The 15,307-nt window shown below is 36.4% G+C and overlaps 1 protein-coding gene across 1 annotated transcript; it reads left to right on the forward strand.

Moving 5' to 3' along the window:
• Window positions 1–10,956: 10,956 nt before the first annotated feature.
• LOC114268840 (heterodimeric geranylgeranyl pyrophosphate synthase small subunit, chloroplastic) lies at window positions 10,957–13,602 on the forward strand. The gene is made up of 2 exons (XM_028210071.2): window positions 10,957–11,460; window positions 12,770–13,602. The coding sequence occupies exons 1-2, from the start codon at window positions 11,095–11,097 to the stop codon at window positions 13,454–13,456; spliced, it is 1,053 nt and encodes a 350-aa protein (XP_028065872.2). The 5' UTR covers window positions 10,957–11,094; the 3' UTR covers window positions 13,457–13,602.
• Window positions 13,603–15,307: the final 1,705 nt, after the last annotated feature.

A 15,307-nucleotide genomic window follows, 5' to 3' on the forward strand; every position in this document is an offset into this window, starting at 1 on the left:
ACTGTAAAAGTACTGGATGGGTGAAATCTCCGTTCGACGGACACTCGACGCCCGCTCGAGCTTGAGACACATGACTCCGCTCGAGCGCCCAATCATCCGCTCGAGCGGACTGTAAAACAGTGCAGAGATACTAGATGCTCGGATTCCCCGCTCGAGCGTCACTATCCCCCGCTCGAGCGGAAGTGCAGAATCTGGAAAACCCAGATTGCACCTCCAAGCTCAAACCAAGTTTTAACAACTCAAAACTCGACCTCTTGGGCTGAATTTCCAGAAAACATTTGTAAACACATGGAATAACATGGTTCAAAGCTCAATTTTGAGAAATCAAAGCCCAAGGGTGTTTAATTCAAACCCAATTTCAAACCAATTTCATGAACGTAGAGAACATGCAAACATGCAAGAATTCAAATCAATTCAAAGCTTCAATTTGATGCTCTAAGGAGCCATTTGTTTCCAAAACATGATGAAGACATGGCCTACACTCAAAACATGGACATGCATGTGACAATTTGCCATGAACTCAACTCAAAATCCAACAATACTAACATGCATGCATGAAATGCTCTTCAATTCAACAATAATGACTCAAAACATGACTTAGTTCTACAATGAAGCATGAATCATGCAAGAACTAGCTCAATGGCAACAATAAGAAGATGAGTTTCCTACCTTAGTCTTGTATTCAAGGTTTAGGAGCTCAAATTAACAATCAACCTTCAATTAGCAAGCAAAACTCAAGATGAAATCCAATTTCTCTCACTCTCTCCCTCTCTTTTCTCTTGATCGGCTATGGCAAGGAGAAAGGCTGAGCAAATGTGTTATGTGGTCAAGCATAAGGCTCAAATATGTTGTATTGGGTGGGCCTCTAAGGGTTAGTTTGGTAATTAAGTCCAAAACTTGCAATCCATTAATAATTAATCTAATTTAATCATACCAAATCAAATTTCAGATAAATATACCATAAATTCACATTAATTCTACTGATCAAGGCACACTAATCAATTTCCGATTCGGCCGCCGATAAGGCCTTCAATTAGCAGGTTAAACACTAAAACATGAACAGATCAAATAAACAATCAAACAGATAGAATACTGATTAACATACATACTCAGTCAATTCAGTTCTAGTTTTCAGTCAGTCAGTTCAGTACGTTAATCAGTTCAATTATCAGTCATAATCAGTTCAGTTTGACGGTAATCAATGTTTATCGGTAAGCAGTGGTGAGGGTTATTACAAAAACTGGCGACCCAAATCCCGATACATCTTAGTACCTCCCGGATGCACTGCAAGGCGTGAATGATGGAACTCTCGGAGTACTTCCTCTCGGCAAGACTCCGGCACAAACAAACGGTCTCGGTATCTCACACTCTAGTGGGGATACACTGTCAAACCCTTCTCAACCTTCCCACTGGAGATCTTCTCTCGGAGGGATTCTACCTCAAGGTCACCTCTCTGTGTCTCTAACACTCGAGTCACAAGTGTAGACTATGCAACAATAGAAAACAAGGTCGCAGCCTCAACAGATTCGCCCAGAAGCAAATCAAACTCACCAAGTGCACCCAACATCTCCCATTCCCAGATGGCTATACAAGCTACATCACTAATGGGTTTCCTACTAAGGGCATCGGCCACAACATTGGCCTTTCCCGGGTGATAGTGCAACTCAAAATCATAATCCTTAATGAACTCCATCCATCTCTTCTGCCTCAAATTCAAGTCTCTCTGTGTAAACAGATACCTCAAACTCTTGTGGTCCGAGAACACCTCGAACCTCTCACCATAAAGGTAGTGCCTCCAAATCTTCAAGGCGAAGATCACTGCTGCCTAACTCTAGGTCGTATGTAGGGTAATTCTTCTCGTGTATTTTCAACTGACGTGAGCCATAAGCTACCACTTTTCCCTTCTTGCATCAACACACCACCCAAACCCTCTCGTGAGGCATCACAATAAACTACATAACCCAACTCTCTCTCCGAAATAATCAAAACCGGAGCGGTGGTCAATCTAACTTTCAACTCTTGGAACGACTTTTCGCAAGTCTCACTCCACACAAACTTGACCCCTTTCCGCGTCAGTCTAGTCAACGGCGAAGCTAGCCTGGAGAAATCTTTCACAAACCAACGGTAATACCCAACTAATCTCAAAAAATTACGGATCTCAAACACACTCTTAGGCTGTGCCCAATCTTGCACTGCCTCTACCTTGGATGTATCAACAAACACCTTTTCCCCGAATACCACATGGCCTAAGAATTTGACCTCTCCTAGCCAGAACTCACACTTTCCAAACTTGGCATACAGCCTATGGGCTCTAAGCAGTCCAAGCACCACTCTCAAGTGTTTCTCGTGCTCCTCCTCAGAAGGCGAATAGATAAGAATGTCGTCCACGAGAACGACCACAAATCGATCTAAGAATTTCCGGAAGATTCGGTTCATCAAGTCCATAAAGACTGCTGGTGCATTGGTAAGCCCGAATAGCATCACCAGAAATTCATAATGGCCATACCGCGTACGGAATGCCGCCTTAGGAATATCCTCCTCCCTGACCCTCAACTGGTGGTAACCCGATCTCAAGTCTATCTTAGAGAAACAACAGGAACCCTTCAACTGGTCAAACAGATCATCTATACTGGGCATAGGGTACTTATTCTTAACCGTAGCCCGATTCAACTTTCGGTAATCGATACACAATCTCAAGGCACTATCTTTCTTTTTAATAAAGAGGGCTGGTGCTCCCCACGGCGAAACACTAGGGCGAACAAAACCCTTATCTAGCAATTCCTGGAGCTGAATCTTCAACTCACTCAACTCGGCTAGGGTTAAACGATAAGGTCCCATAGAAATCGGCGCTGTGCCGGGCACTAAATCAATAGAGAACTCTATCTCTCGGTGAGGTGGCAAACTAACGAGATCCTCGGGAAAAACATCCGAATACTCACAAACTACCCTCGGCAATACAATCTGGGTCTCATCACACTCACCACTCATAAAGCTAGCAAGTAGACCACTAAGCTTATTCCGCCCTCACGGATCATACATCGGTGGCAACACACTACCAACCCGATCCCCCAAGAAATGGAAACACTCCCCGCTCAAGGTACATACTGTGACCCTCTGGCGGTAGCAATCGATAACTGCCCGGTATGATGATAGCCAGTCCATACCCAAAATAACATCAAAACCCTTCATAGGCATGACAACAAAAGGAAAAGGAAGCTTATGGTCGGCGACCTCTATATCACAGCCTCTACATCCGTGTTTTAAAATCAATTCACCCCCAACAGGTGATACAACGCAAATAGGAGATGCTAACTGTGCCAACTCCAACTCCAACACAAACACAGATGCGAATGCAGCAGATACAAAAGAATGAGATGCACCCGTATCAATCAATACACTAGCAACCGAGTTGCAAAATAAAAAGGTACCTCTCACTACTGATGGAGCCGGTACTAGGTCCTACGCGGTAACAGCATACACGTGCCCTGTAGGCCTCTGATCCACCTGCTCACCTCTAGGAGCAAAAGACTACTGCACTGATTGGGATGACGAAGCTCCCGGATTGGCCCTCGAGGCCTGCACAGACTGAGCTGGCTGATAACTCTGCGTCTGCCTAGAACCAGACGCTCCTGAAGTGGCACTCAACTGTGGGCAATACCTCTTCAGGTGCCCAGGCTGACCACAATGATAGCAAGACAAAGGCTGGCCCTTGTCCTGACTCTGGCCCTGAGGTCTAGCTGAAGAAGAAGCAGCTCGCTGACCCCCTCCTTTCTGCGGGCAAACCGAAGACTTGTGACCTAGATGGCCACACGCAAAACAAGTCAAGCCTTCCTGATTACCTCTCCCGAAGCCTACACTTGGCACTGGGAAGGTCGATCAAGCCAAACCACCTTGAGACTGGTGAGGGTTAGGACCCCTCTGTCTCCTACCATCACACTGACCATCTTGGCTCCTCTTGGAGCCTCTCTACCCTTCCTCCTCCTCCTGCATCATAATCTCCATATGAGCTGCAGCATCCACCAAACGTCTATACTCTCGAATAAAGGACCCTCCAACCCTCAACTTGAGTCCCCGCCTCAACTTCCGCTCAAACTCTAAGCAACGACGTTCCTCAGACGCCACAAGTTCAGGTGCGAACCTGGACAAGCTAGTAAAAGTAGCCTCAAACTCGGCCACTGACAAACCCTGCTGTTTAAGCTGGAAAAACTGTTCCCTCAGCTTCTCCCTTGCAGCTGAAGATAAAAATTTCTCCTAGAAAGCATTAACAAACGCCTCCTATGCACCACCAACACTGCCCTTCTCGTACTTCCACCACTGACCCGCATCTCCCTTCAGTTGGAAGGATGCCAAGGTCACCTTTAAAGCCTCGTCCTCGATGCCAAGCATCTCGAACGTTTTCTCCATCTGTTCCAACCACTCGTCAGCCTTAAGTGGCTCCTTCGGATCCCCAACAAACTCATCCGAATTGGACCGGAAGAATTCCCTCTTCAAGAAGGAAGGCCCTGCCTCAGCTACGTGGACCTGATCCTGATTCCCTGCTCTGAGAATACCCAAAGCTCCTGCTATCTCTTGGGCCAAGGCACTCATAGCTTACTGACCCGCTGGCTCGGCCACATTGGCCTGACCAACTCCCTCCTGCTGTATCGGAATATCATCCGGTAAAGGCATCTCCTGTCTACCACGCCTGCCACGCCTACCACATCCTCGTCCTGACATCTCAATAAAGGTAACCAAGACCATTAGCACATTCACAAATGTGCCGAAACTATAACACTCACGTCCTAATGCATGGACAACTGTAATTCACTCCACATAAGCACATAATCACATAAGCAATTACGAATTTCATTTCCAGATAATGATAGTCCCAAGGCGTTAATAGAGTTCCGGTTAGAAACAGCATTGATCAAGTGTTTTTCTAACAAGACTACCAGAAACGCAAGGATCCAATCAATATCCTAGAAACTATATTCCATACCCACATAGTCACGTAAACATATTATCATATAAGCACATAACACTACATCTAAGTCTCTATCAAGCGAGACAAACCCATTGTGATCCTAATCACTTCCCACGTACCCAAAGTATTCGAACCCGGTAGCTTTGATACCAAGTTGTAACGCCCTCAAAATAATACATAAAACCCATCACTTTAGATATGCATTCATATAAAAGAAACCAACCATTTCTATTCATCAAAGTAATTCTTACAACTGTATTACATGTTAACAACAAAAGCAAATGCCCTATGGGCTTACAGCTTTCCAAGTCAACACCTGGTTACGCAAAAGAAGAGTACTAACTCTATACAAAATAAGCCCTTGGCTTGATATACATGCAATACAAACAAAATAAACAAAAAGAGTCTTCAACTCTCATCATCATCCAAACTATGTCCTTGGAGGTGGCATACTACTTGTACCTGAAAATAATGTCCCATAAAGGGTGAGCCAATGCCCAGTAGAGATATGCTAAACACAGTATGAGTAATAACTAAGACATTAGCAATTGATAAATGTTCAATTTCCATAAATCAATTCATAACCCATTTCCATTTCATGACCACTATGTTCATGTTTCATTTCAGTTTCCATTTCTTATCAATTTCACAATTTACATCAACGGCTCAGAACCTGGCCAACCACTTATATGAGACAGTGATTCATATTAAACGTTTTCCACTTTACAATAGATAAACATACTAGTTGTATCAACCTCTCAACAGATAAGCATACAAACTGTATCCACATTTCAACAGATATGCATATTAGCTATATCAACACTTCCAAAGATAAGCATATGAGCTGTATCAATACTTTCATAGATAAGCATATAAGCTATATCAACACGTTAACTGACAAGCATATGAGCAGTATCAGTGGAGTCCATCCCCTATCTCCTCCCAAACAACATCCGGTTTAGAGGTCCATCCCCTATCTTCCCCTAAACCGTGGAGTACATCCCCTATCTCCTCCCACACACACAATGTATATACACATAGGTCATATACACAATCAATCAATACAAAACGTTAATGTATTCTATCAACCGTCATACTCTATGACATATCCAATTGATTAGTTTTAGTTTGCTTAATCATCATGCATTGTCTACAACAATCAAACTACCCTCCACCGGTAGCCCAAGCAATTATTTCTAAACAGATAATAAAAGCTCCAACAGATAAAATATCAATGTTTTCAAAAGTGAACGATTAATAAATCCAACTCCACTATTCTACTTTATAATGAGCCAATTTCATTATTTCCAACTCAATTCCATATAACCACAGTTTTTTCAAATTAATCATACCAATTAATTTATACAACCAATTAGGGTTTTCTACCTCATTTCCCAATATTTACCCAATAGTCTATATATCAACAACCAAAAATAATATCATTATTTTGAAACCCACAATACACATTTTAGAATCAAAATAACAAAATCCTCTTTTAACATTTTGAAACCCTAAGTCCCAAAATTACCGAACTTCAACACTTTATCAAAACAACCAAAAATCTATGTCAAAGACCATAAGAGTGAGTAGGAATCCCTACCTCAAAAGATGACACCCAAAGAAGAAGATGACGAAAACGAAGTTACTCTAAATCACAAGTTTCTCGGATCAAAATGTACCCCTCGACGATCAACCCAACTTTTACAAAGGCCAAAGGGGAGGGAAGCACTCTAACTAGATCAAACCCTAGAGAGAAGGGAGTTTCTAGAGAGAGAAGCTCTCAAATGGCGTTTTGGAAAAGTAAGAGAGAGAGAGAGAAAGTGTAGAAAATGATTCAAAAATGCCCAGCTGCCCTCTGTTATACGACATTCCCGCTCGAGCGAAAAACACAACGCTCGAGCGTCAGGAACAAAAAACTAAGTCCGCTCGAGCGCAAGAAAGCTCGCTCGAGCGCACGAAAGCTCGCTCGAGCGCCAAGACACAAGAATAAAGCACATTCACTCGAGCGCGAAAACCAGTCCGCTCGAGCGTAGATTTTCATCTCCCAAAACTTTTCAGAAAAAAGAACTACCTGCTCGAGCTCCAACAAGACCGCTCGAGCGCGACACGCTCAAGCGCAGTAAACTCGCTCGAGCGTAGAAAACACACCTGCAGAAGTTTTTGCAGGGACACGAAATACTAGAAGGGTGTAAACCACGCTCAAGTGCAGAATGACCCGCTCGAGCAGACCATACAAAAAAAAACTGGGCAACAACAATGGGAGCCAAAACTCTACCAACCTGTAACAACTAAGCCCAACACAACCTATAACTCAAACAAATGGAATCAAAGGACGACAACAAGGTAGATATAACTACCAGCTCCACGGAACCAAAGTCCGGAATACAACAGATATAGAAAGGGAAAACCGGGATCACTATAATTTATCGCTAATTAAAAAGTATTTTTTTTAAATATACACTATAGTCAAATTATTCCTTTAAACTCTCGTTTGAGATGAGCTAATTTAATCAGATTTTTTGGTATTTTGATTATTTTAATTTGACTAAAAAAATTATGTTTGAGATAAATTTTGATTTTTTTGTAGTTTAATTTAATGATTGTGAGAGAAAAAGTAAAATAATTATGATTTAAATGTGACATTTTATCTTATTAACTAAATTAAGTATATTTTATCTTTAATGATTAATTTAGCTAAAATAGTCCATGCCAAACTGAACCTAAATCTCTATAGACCTAGATGCACCAAATAACTGTTCTCTTCAAAAGTAAATATATTCCCTTAATCTCTCCTCTCATCTATCTATCGGAAGTGAGGTCAAGCACAGAAATAATTGTGGTATCTTTATTTGAGATATATTATAGTCTTATTTTTATAATCTAAACTATTATTTTATCGGGTTTGTTAAATATTTAATACTTATTAAAAATTATATTAATCAGATATCAATAATTATATGATCAAATTACATATTGTTTATACTATTTCTTAACAGAAAAATTTATTATTTATTTTTTTCAATTATCGATTATATACTTATTGATATCTGATTAATATGATTTTTGATAAATATAAAATATTTCAAGACTTTATAAAATTAATAATTTAAATTATAAAAATAATTTCATAATACATCTCAAATAGAGACAGTAGAGTCTTATCTCCCTATCAAATAGTTTCCACTTTGTCTTATCTCCCTATCAAATAGTTTCCGTCAAAGTGGGGAGTGAGAATGTTGGATTGTTGGTCAATGCGATTTGCGTGGGCCTTCCCATGTGACTCTCGACCAACAGAGCTATCATGGATTACGCACTTTTCATACGATTAATGTTGCCGTGGTGTTGTTGTTGTTATTATTATTATTATTATTTTATCGTTGTGTTACACAGTAAAGAATTAGAAGACAAATTGAACTTGAATTCCATGCTGCCAATTCTTGCGACAAATATTGGTTAAAAAAAAATATCTTCGACAAATGAGATATGGTAAATAACAAATCAATGTAGAGGTTGGAAGAAAAGAAAATTCAGAGTAATGATAAAATTATAATTTTTTTCAAGTATTGGTAATTATTTTTTAAAAATACATATGATCTTTAATTTTTCTAATAAGATAAAAAAAAAAAAAAAAAAAAAAATGTCCTCACATGTGAACCCGCTTAGGGTTGGTTTGAGAAGTAGGTTAGTTTTTTAATTTTTTGACTTCTTGACTATTTTAGCCTGAGGCTAAAAAGTCTCCTTTGAAAGGATTTTTTGACTTTTTGTGAGAGAAATAATGTGATGATTATGTATTGGATGTGATCGTATTTTATCTTTTTGTGACTAAAATAGCCCTAAATCCAATCCATCTTTCCAAACAGAAACTTGGTTCCAAATTTTTGTGTCTTATTTGATGAAAATTTTAAAATGTGACCCACATAGGTTAGCTCCACTTATGCGTTGGGGATGGATATGGTTTAATTTAGTTTGATTTTTATATAAATCAAAATCAAGTTGGCTCTATAAAATTTAGAATTAAATCTATTTGTGAAAATCTTGGAATCAAACCAACTCGAATCATGAAAAGGCAATTCAATTGATTTAGAATCAAGTTTTCATGAACTTTGTCATCCTTATAACATAATCACAATTAGCTTAAAAATCAAGTAAATATATTATCATTTTACAAATGAAATTGTCTACTATAAATAACAAATGATTACTAACTTATGAATGTATATTATTAAAGTTATTGAGTATCTACTGTAAATTACAAACCGGTCCAGCAAGGATTAATGTGGACTTCATGATCTTGGCTTCTCGAGCAATCCTGAAATAGGAAGGAAAAAGTTATCTACTGGAGTAGTGCTAGATACCGAATTATATATATGTATACATGTAAATGACATGATTCTATTTAAATTATAATTATAATTAAGTCATGGATCAAATTGTGAAGTACGATTCATTTATTTTAACAACTAATTAAATTGTGAAGTGCGATTCGCTTATTTTAATAACTATGACCAAATTATATATTAAAAAAATCAAACCAAACAATATTATTTAGTTTAGACCAAATTAATTTACAATTTTTTAAATTTTTTTACTCAACCCTATATGGGTCTCATAATATTGTCTCGTCATTTAAAAAAAAATTAAAAAATATTGTCTCGTCATTTAAAAAAAAAATTAAAAACTGCCTTTGATTTGACCCGCTTACGTGAATCATGTATATTTGTCTCGCATGCCTTGTATTATAAAATTTTTAAAAGTTGACAGTCAACTTTACTTATAAAAGTGTTACATTCTTATCTCACATTGTATATCTCAATCTATAAAAAAAAATTATAGCTAAAATATGATTGACAACACACTAATTAAAATTTTACACAGTACACCTGAGACAATTTTTGAAATAAAATTTCGAATAAATAACAATTTTAAATCAGAAAAATAATATGTCAGTGGATTTTGTAAAAATTAATTACAAATCTATAATAAAGTTCAAGAGAATTTTATAAAACCCATTCTATGTCATATGCATATTTAATTGTAATATTTTCTTTTTAGTTATGACATTATTTTGAACTATTTAGTTATGCCTTATGTAATATTTAGTTATAACTTTTTTTTTTTTAGTTATGACTCTGAAAATATGAAACTATACTATTTTCAGTGTACATATCACATATCTTGTGAGAAGTGTGTACTATAATCTTTCCCTAAAATTTATGATTTTATCTTTTAATATTTGTAAAATTTATCACTAATTAAAAAGTTTTTTTTTTTTTTTGAATATACACCACAGTGAAATTATTTCTTTTAAACCCTCGTTTGAGATGAGCTAATTTAGGCCTCTTTTGGAAAGATAATAAAAATTCACTTTTGGGCTTTCAATCTAATGTGGGTCACACCACCTCTCTATTTTTTTACATGTTTTTTCAAAAAAAATAAAATCAAAAAGTTAATTTTTAACTAACTTTTCAAAATAATCTTTAATCGGACGTTTTGATATTTTAATTATTTTAGCTTAATTATAAAAAAAAAAAAAGTGTCTGTGATAAACTTTGATTTTTTTTTGGTAGTTAATTTGATGATTGTGAGAGAAAAAGTAAAATAATTATGATTTAGATGTAATATTTTATCTTATTAACTAAATTAACCGTATTTTGTCTTTAATGATTAATTTAGCTAAAGAGCAATGATACATCCCTTAATTTTGAAATTCTAATTGACTTCTAATGATATGACAAAAAATAAAAATAAATAAAAAACACAATATCAAAATATCCCATTACAATAAAACTCACTCCCATTAGAAAGAACTTATTAGATCTCCTCTACTAGAGTTCCCAACCATATTTGTTCAGCTAAAATAGTTCAGGCCAAACGAAGCCTATTTCTCTTCTCTATAGACCTAGATGCACCAAATAAACTGTTCTCTCTAAAAGTACTTATATACCCTTGGATCATCTCATCTCTTCTCTCATCTGTCACCTCCCTTCCCTACAGCATCCACTTGCCAAATCTTACTCACAAAGATTGCAAGTTTTTTCTAACATCCTCAATCTCAAGTCAAGTGTATATACATATATATATATATATATAGAGAGAGAGAGAGAGAGAGAGAGAGAGAGAGGAACAACACAATGGCATTCTCAATGGTTATATTATCACCGTCTCCTCCCCGACTCTACCTGGGAAAGACGAAACCAATTTTACAGCACAAAATTGGCATTCGGTGTTCTCTCTCTTCTTCTTCTTCTTCTTCTTCGACACAAATCTCAACCAAATTCGATCTTCGAACCTACTGGAAAACCCTAATTGCAGAAATCAATCAGAAGCTGGACGAAGCCGTATCTGTGCAGTACCCACAGCAGATCTACGAAGCAATGCGTTACTCTGTTCTCGCTCATGCTGCCAAACGTGCTCCTCCGGTGATGTGCGTCGCCGCCTGCGAGCTCTTCGGCGGCAACCGCCTCGCCGCCTTCCCCACTGCCTGCGCCCTCGAAATGGTCTCTTATTTCTCTCATTATCATCACATAAATCCCTCTTTTCACTTCAATTTCATTTACTACTCTAGTTACTTTTTTTTTTTTATTCGCAGTTTCTGGGTTTTTCGGGATCTCTCTGTGATTGATCTGTTATAAATGAAGTTTTGGGAAATTAAGAATCTGAGTTCATCCCTGAAAATTGCTTAGATAAATGTAGGTTTCATTTTGATAGTTGTGTTTGATTTTGAAACGGAAGTGGCAAGAGTATGTGAAATGTTTCTCCTTATTATCCATCCAGAAAATTCTGAGTGGGGGATTGTTTAATGTAGAATATAGTGGAGATTAATTTCTGGATTGATGGAAATGGGTTTGTATTATTACTCTCATATATGTTTGGGAGAAGGATGGTTAGTGAAAAGGTTACTAATGTAAGGATCGTTAGTGAATGAATTAAATAAAAATGTATTTGTTTTGATGATAATGTAAGAAATGGTTACTGATGTATTATTAAATTATTTTTACATACAATAAATAAATAAATAAATTATTTCTATATGAAAAAAAAAACAATAATAAAAATAAATAAATAAATAAACTAGAACAGACAGATACACTTGATAAAAAATAAAAAAAATAATAATAATTTTTTTTATATAAAATAAACTCAAGCATGGAAATATACAATCTATTAGTACTTTTAGTTCTCAAATTTTAAATTTTGATATTTTAATTTTTTATGTTATGAGTAGGGAAAATTTTTACATAATAGAAGAGAAATGTGAAATAAAAGAATGGGTTTACATGTAGAGTACACCTTCACATTTTATCTTGGTGACTCCTATGATTTACTCTTTTAAAATATATGATCAATTATACTTTAGTTCCTAACATTATTGTCATTCAAAATCATTACCGAATATAGGAGTATTTTGTAAAATTTTACATAAAGTTTTACCAGAAACATTTTCAAAAAGTATGAATTTTGTTTGGTTTGTTTCTACATCATGCACTGTTTTGAATTTCCTTCCTAAAGTATGCATTTCGTTGAATTTTGGTATCTATTTTTTGTTTGGTTGCATTTTTTTTTTTTTTTTTTTTTTTTTTTCAGAGTTGTCGACCTCTCCATATTGATGTTGAAAGATATTGATGGTTGGGAAATTAAAGTCTAACAAATCACATAATTTGAAGACTAATGAAAATTTTAGAAGATTTAAAACTAATGTGTAACAAATCATATCTTTTAAATAGGATTAATGCAATAAACTTGAACATGTAATTCGCCAAATTTATCAAAGATTAGCATTTCATTAGTGGTTATTACAATTAACAGGTCCATGCTGCCTCACTGATACACGATGACTTACCTTGCATGGACGACGACCCATCCCGGCGTGGACAACCTTCAAACCACACGGTTTTCGGAGTAGACATGGCAATCCTTGCCGGTGACGCCTTGTTTCCTCTCGGCTTCCGCCACATTGTCTCCCACACGCCTGCGGACTTGGTCCCCGAGAACCGCCTCCTCCGCGTCATTGCGGAGATGGCCCGGACAGTGGGGTCCACCGGCATGGCCGCGGGCCAATTCCTCGATCTCGAGGGCGGGCCCAACTCCGTTAAATTCATCCAGGAGAAGAAATATGGTGAAATGGGTGAGTGCTCTGCCGTGTGCGGCGGCCTGTTGGGTGGGGCAGGCGAGGATGAGATCGAACGGTTGAGGAGGTACGGTCGAGCCGTTGGGGTTTTGTATCAGGTAGTTGATGATGTGTTGGAAAAGAAGATGCAGAGAGAGGAGACAAATGGGGAGGAGAAGAGGATGAGGAAGAAGAAGAAGAAGAAGGGGAAGAGCTATGTGGGAGTGTATGGGGTGGAAAAGGCCATGGAAGTGGCAGAGGAATTGAGAGGGAAAGCCAAGAGAGAGCTGGATGGGTTTGAGAAGTATGGTGAGAGGGTGTTCCCACTCTACAGTTTTGTAGATTATGCAGCTGATAGAGGTTTTAGTGTTGGTTATCAAGTTTAATTTGTAAATTCTTTTCCATAACACTATGTTTGGACACGTAAGAGCAAAGAAAAAAAGAAATAATTACTTAAGTTATAAGATACGATAAAAGAAAAGAAATGATTGTGGTTTCTATTTAATTTATAAATTCTTTTCAATAACACTATGTTTGGGAACTTAGGAAAGAAAAGAAAATAAATGATTACTTAAGTTATAAGAGAAAATAAATGAAATGAAATAATTGTGATTTCTCTCCTTTTTGTTTGGATAAGTAAGAAATAAAAGAAAATAAATTATTGGAATTTCTCTCTTTCTTGTTTGGTTATAAATTTCATAAGAGAAAAGAAAAGAAACTATTTTATATTATATTACTAAAATAATATTTTTTTTATATTTTGTCAATCATTTTATTTTTTTTATTTTTACAGGGCCAAAATTCATATTCTGAAAATATAGGAACATATTGATTTCTTCCCTCCCAATCTCACCACTTTTGGGAAGATTGAAAATGAGAGTTATAAGATAAATAAGTTTCTCTCCATTTTTCTCCACTAAAATTATTCAAACAAGTAAGAAAAATATATATCTCTCAATTTCTTTTCTTTTCTCTCCAAATCACTCAATCTAAACATAGTGTAATGTTTTTTATTATTTTTTTTTTGGGTGTGTTGGGGACTGTAGTTTTTTCAGTTGATTTTAAATAAGTTTTAATTAAGTTACATTTAAAAAATAATATATAAAAATTTATCTAGTCAAATTTAAAAAATTAACGAATTTCAAATCACATTTAAATTTGACTTCTTTTGTCTCTTGAATAAATTTTTAACGAATAGATCCTGAGTCCAATCTGATTCAATCATGATGATAATCATGACGATCTGAGTAGGGTATTTTGTAAAGTTTATCAAACAGATTATTTAAGTAAAAAATTTAAATTGATCAAATATAGGTAATCAATTAATTGAATCATTTTTTTATTTTTTATTTTTTAAATAAACAAAAGGTATGATTTTATAAACAAATTATTCATTTTTTTATACAAATATGATTTTATTATGTGATTATCAATATTCTATTAATTATTTTTTTTATTTTTTAATGGATGATTTGTTTGGAACACTTTACAAATTGAACGGCTCAACGACTGAAGTTGACCCACCGAAGCGGACAGCATGAGATAGCCGCATATGGTTTGGGCCTTGCAATGTTCAGAGGCACATCATGGAAGCCTGGACAGAAGGCTGGTGGTCCGCAAAGCCTGGGAAGCCCATCAATTAGTTTTTAGGGGCTTGGTATCCACATATAAGCCCATATGATTGGGTTGGACTGTTTCAACCCAAACTTGTGAACCCGGCCTATCCCATTCGTTAAAAATCCATTTAAACTAGCCCAAACTCATGTGCAGATTAATATTGGATTGCGTCATGCCAAACAATTTAGAAGTGGGTTTGATTTGGGTTAAGCTTGGCTGGGCTGGGCTGTATTTTGCTTTCAGCAGATGCGACCCAAATGTGTGGGACCACAGAGGTGGGATCTGTATGTGGGGCTCACATTTTGTCTCTGTGATATTTTTGGCAAACAATAGGTTATAAGTGGGTGTATAAGTAAAATTAAAGATCGCAATGGCTTTATCAACTTGACCTTTGAATTTATGACCATTTCATTATTTTAAATGATATCTATATGAACAACTGAGTCAACTATTATGTTCTAGGTTGGGTTTTGGATTGTTTTAAACTTGTTTTTCTTTTCTCTTTCTAAACACTTATCTAAATTAATTTTAGTTTTAAATTGTTTTAAACTTGATTTTTTTTTCTCTTTTTAAATTCTTATCTAAATTAAACAATCCGGGAGAAAATTAGGGAGGGATTG

This window comes from Camellia sinensis, chromosome 5 (assembly GCF_055761805.1).
Source record: "Camellia sinensis isolate YWXY chromosome 5, ASM5576180v1, whole genome shotgun sequence".
Lineage (NCBI taxonomy): Eukaryota > Viridiplantae > Streptophyta > Magnoliopsida > Ericales > Theaceae > Camellia > Camellia sinensis.

Coding starts and splice junctions, on each gene's coding strand:
- LOC114268840 (XM_028210071.2), top strand. CDS start 11,095: ATGGCATTCTCAATGGTTATATTATCACCGTCTCCTCCCCGACTCTAC. Junction 11,461..12,769: donor CTGCCTGCGCCCTCGAAATG/GTCTCTTATTTC, acceptor TACAATTAACAG/GTCCATGCTGCCTCACTGAT.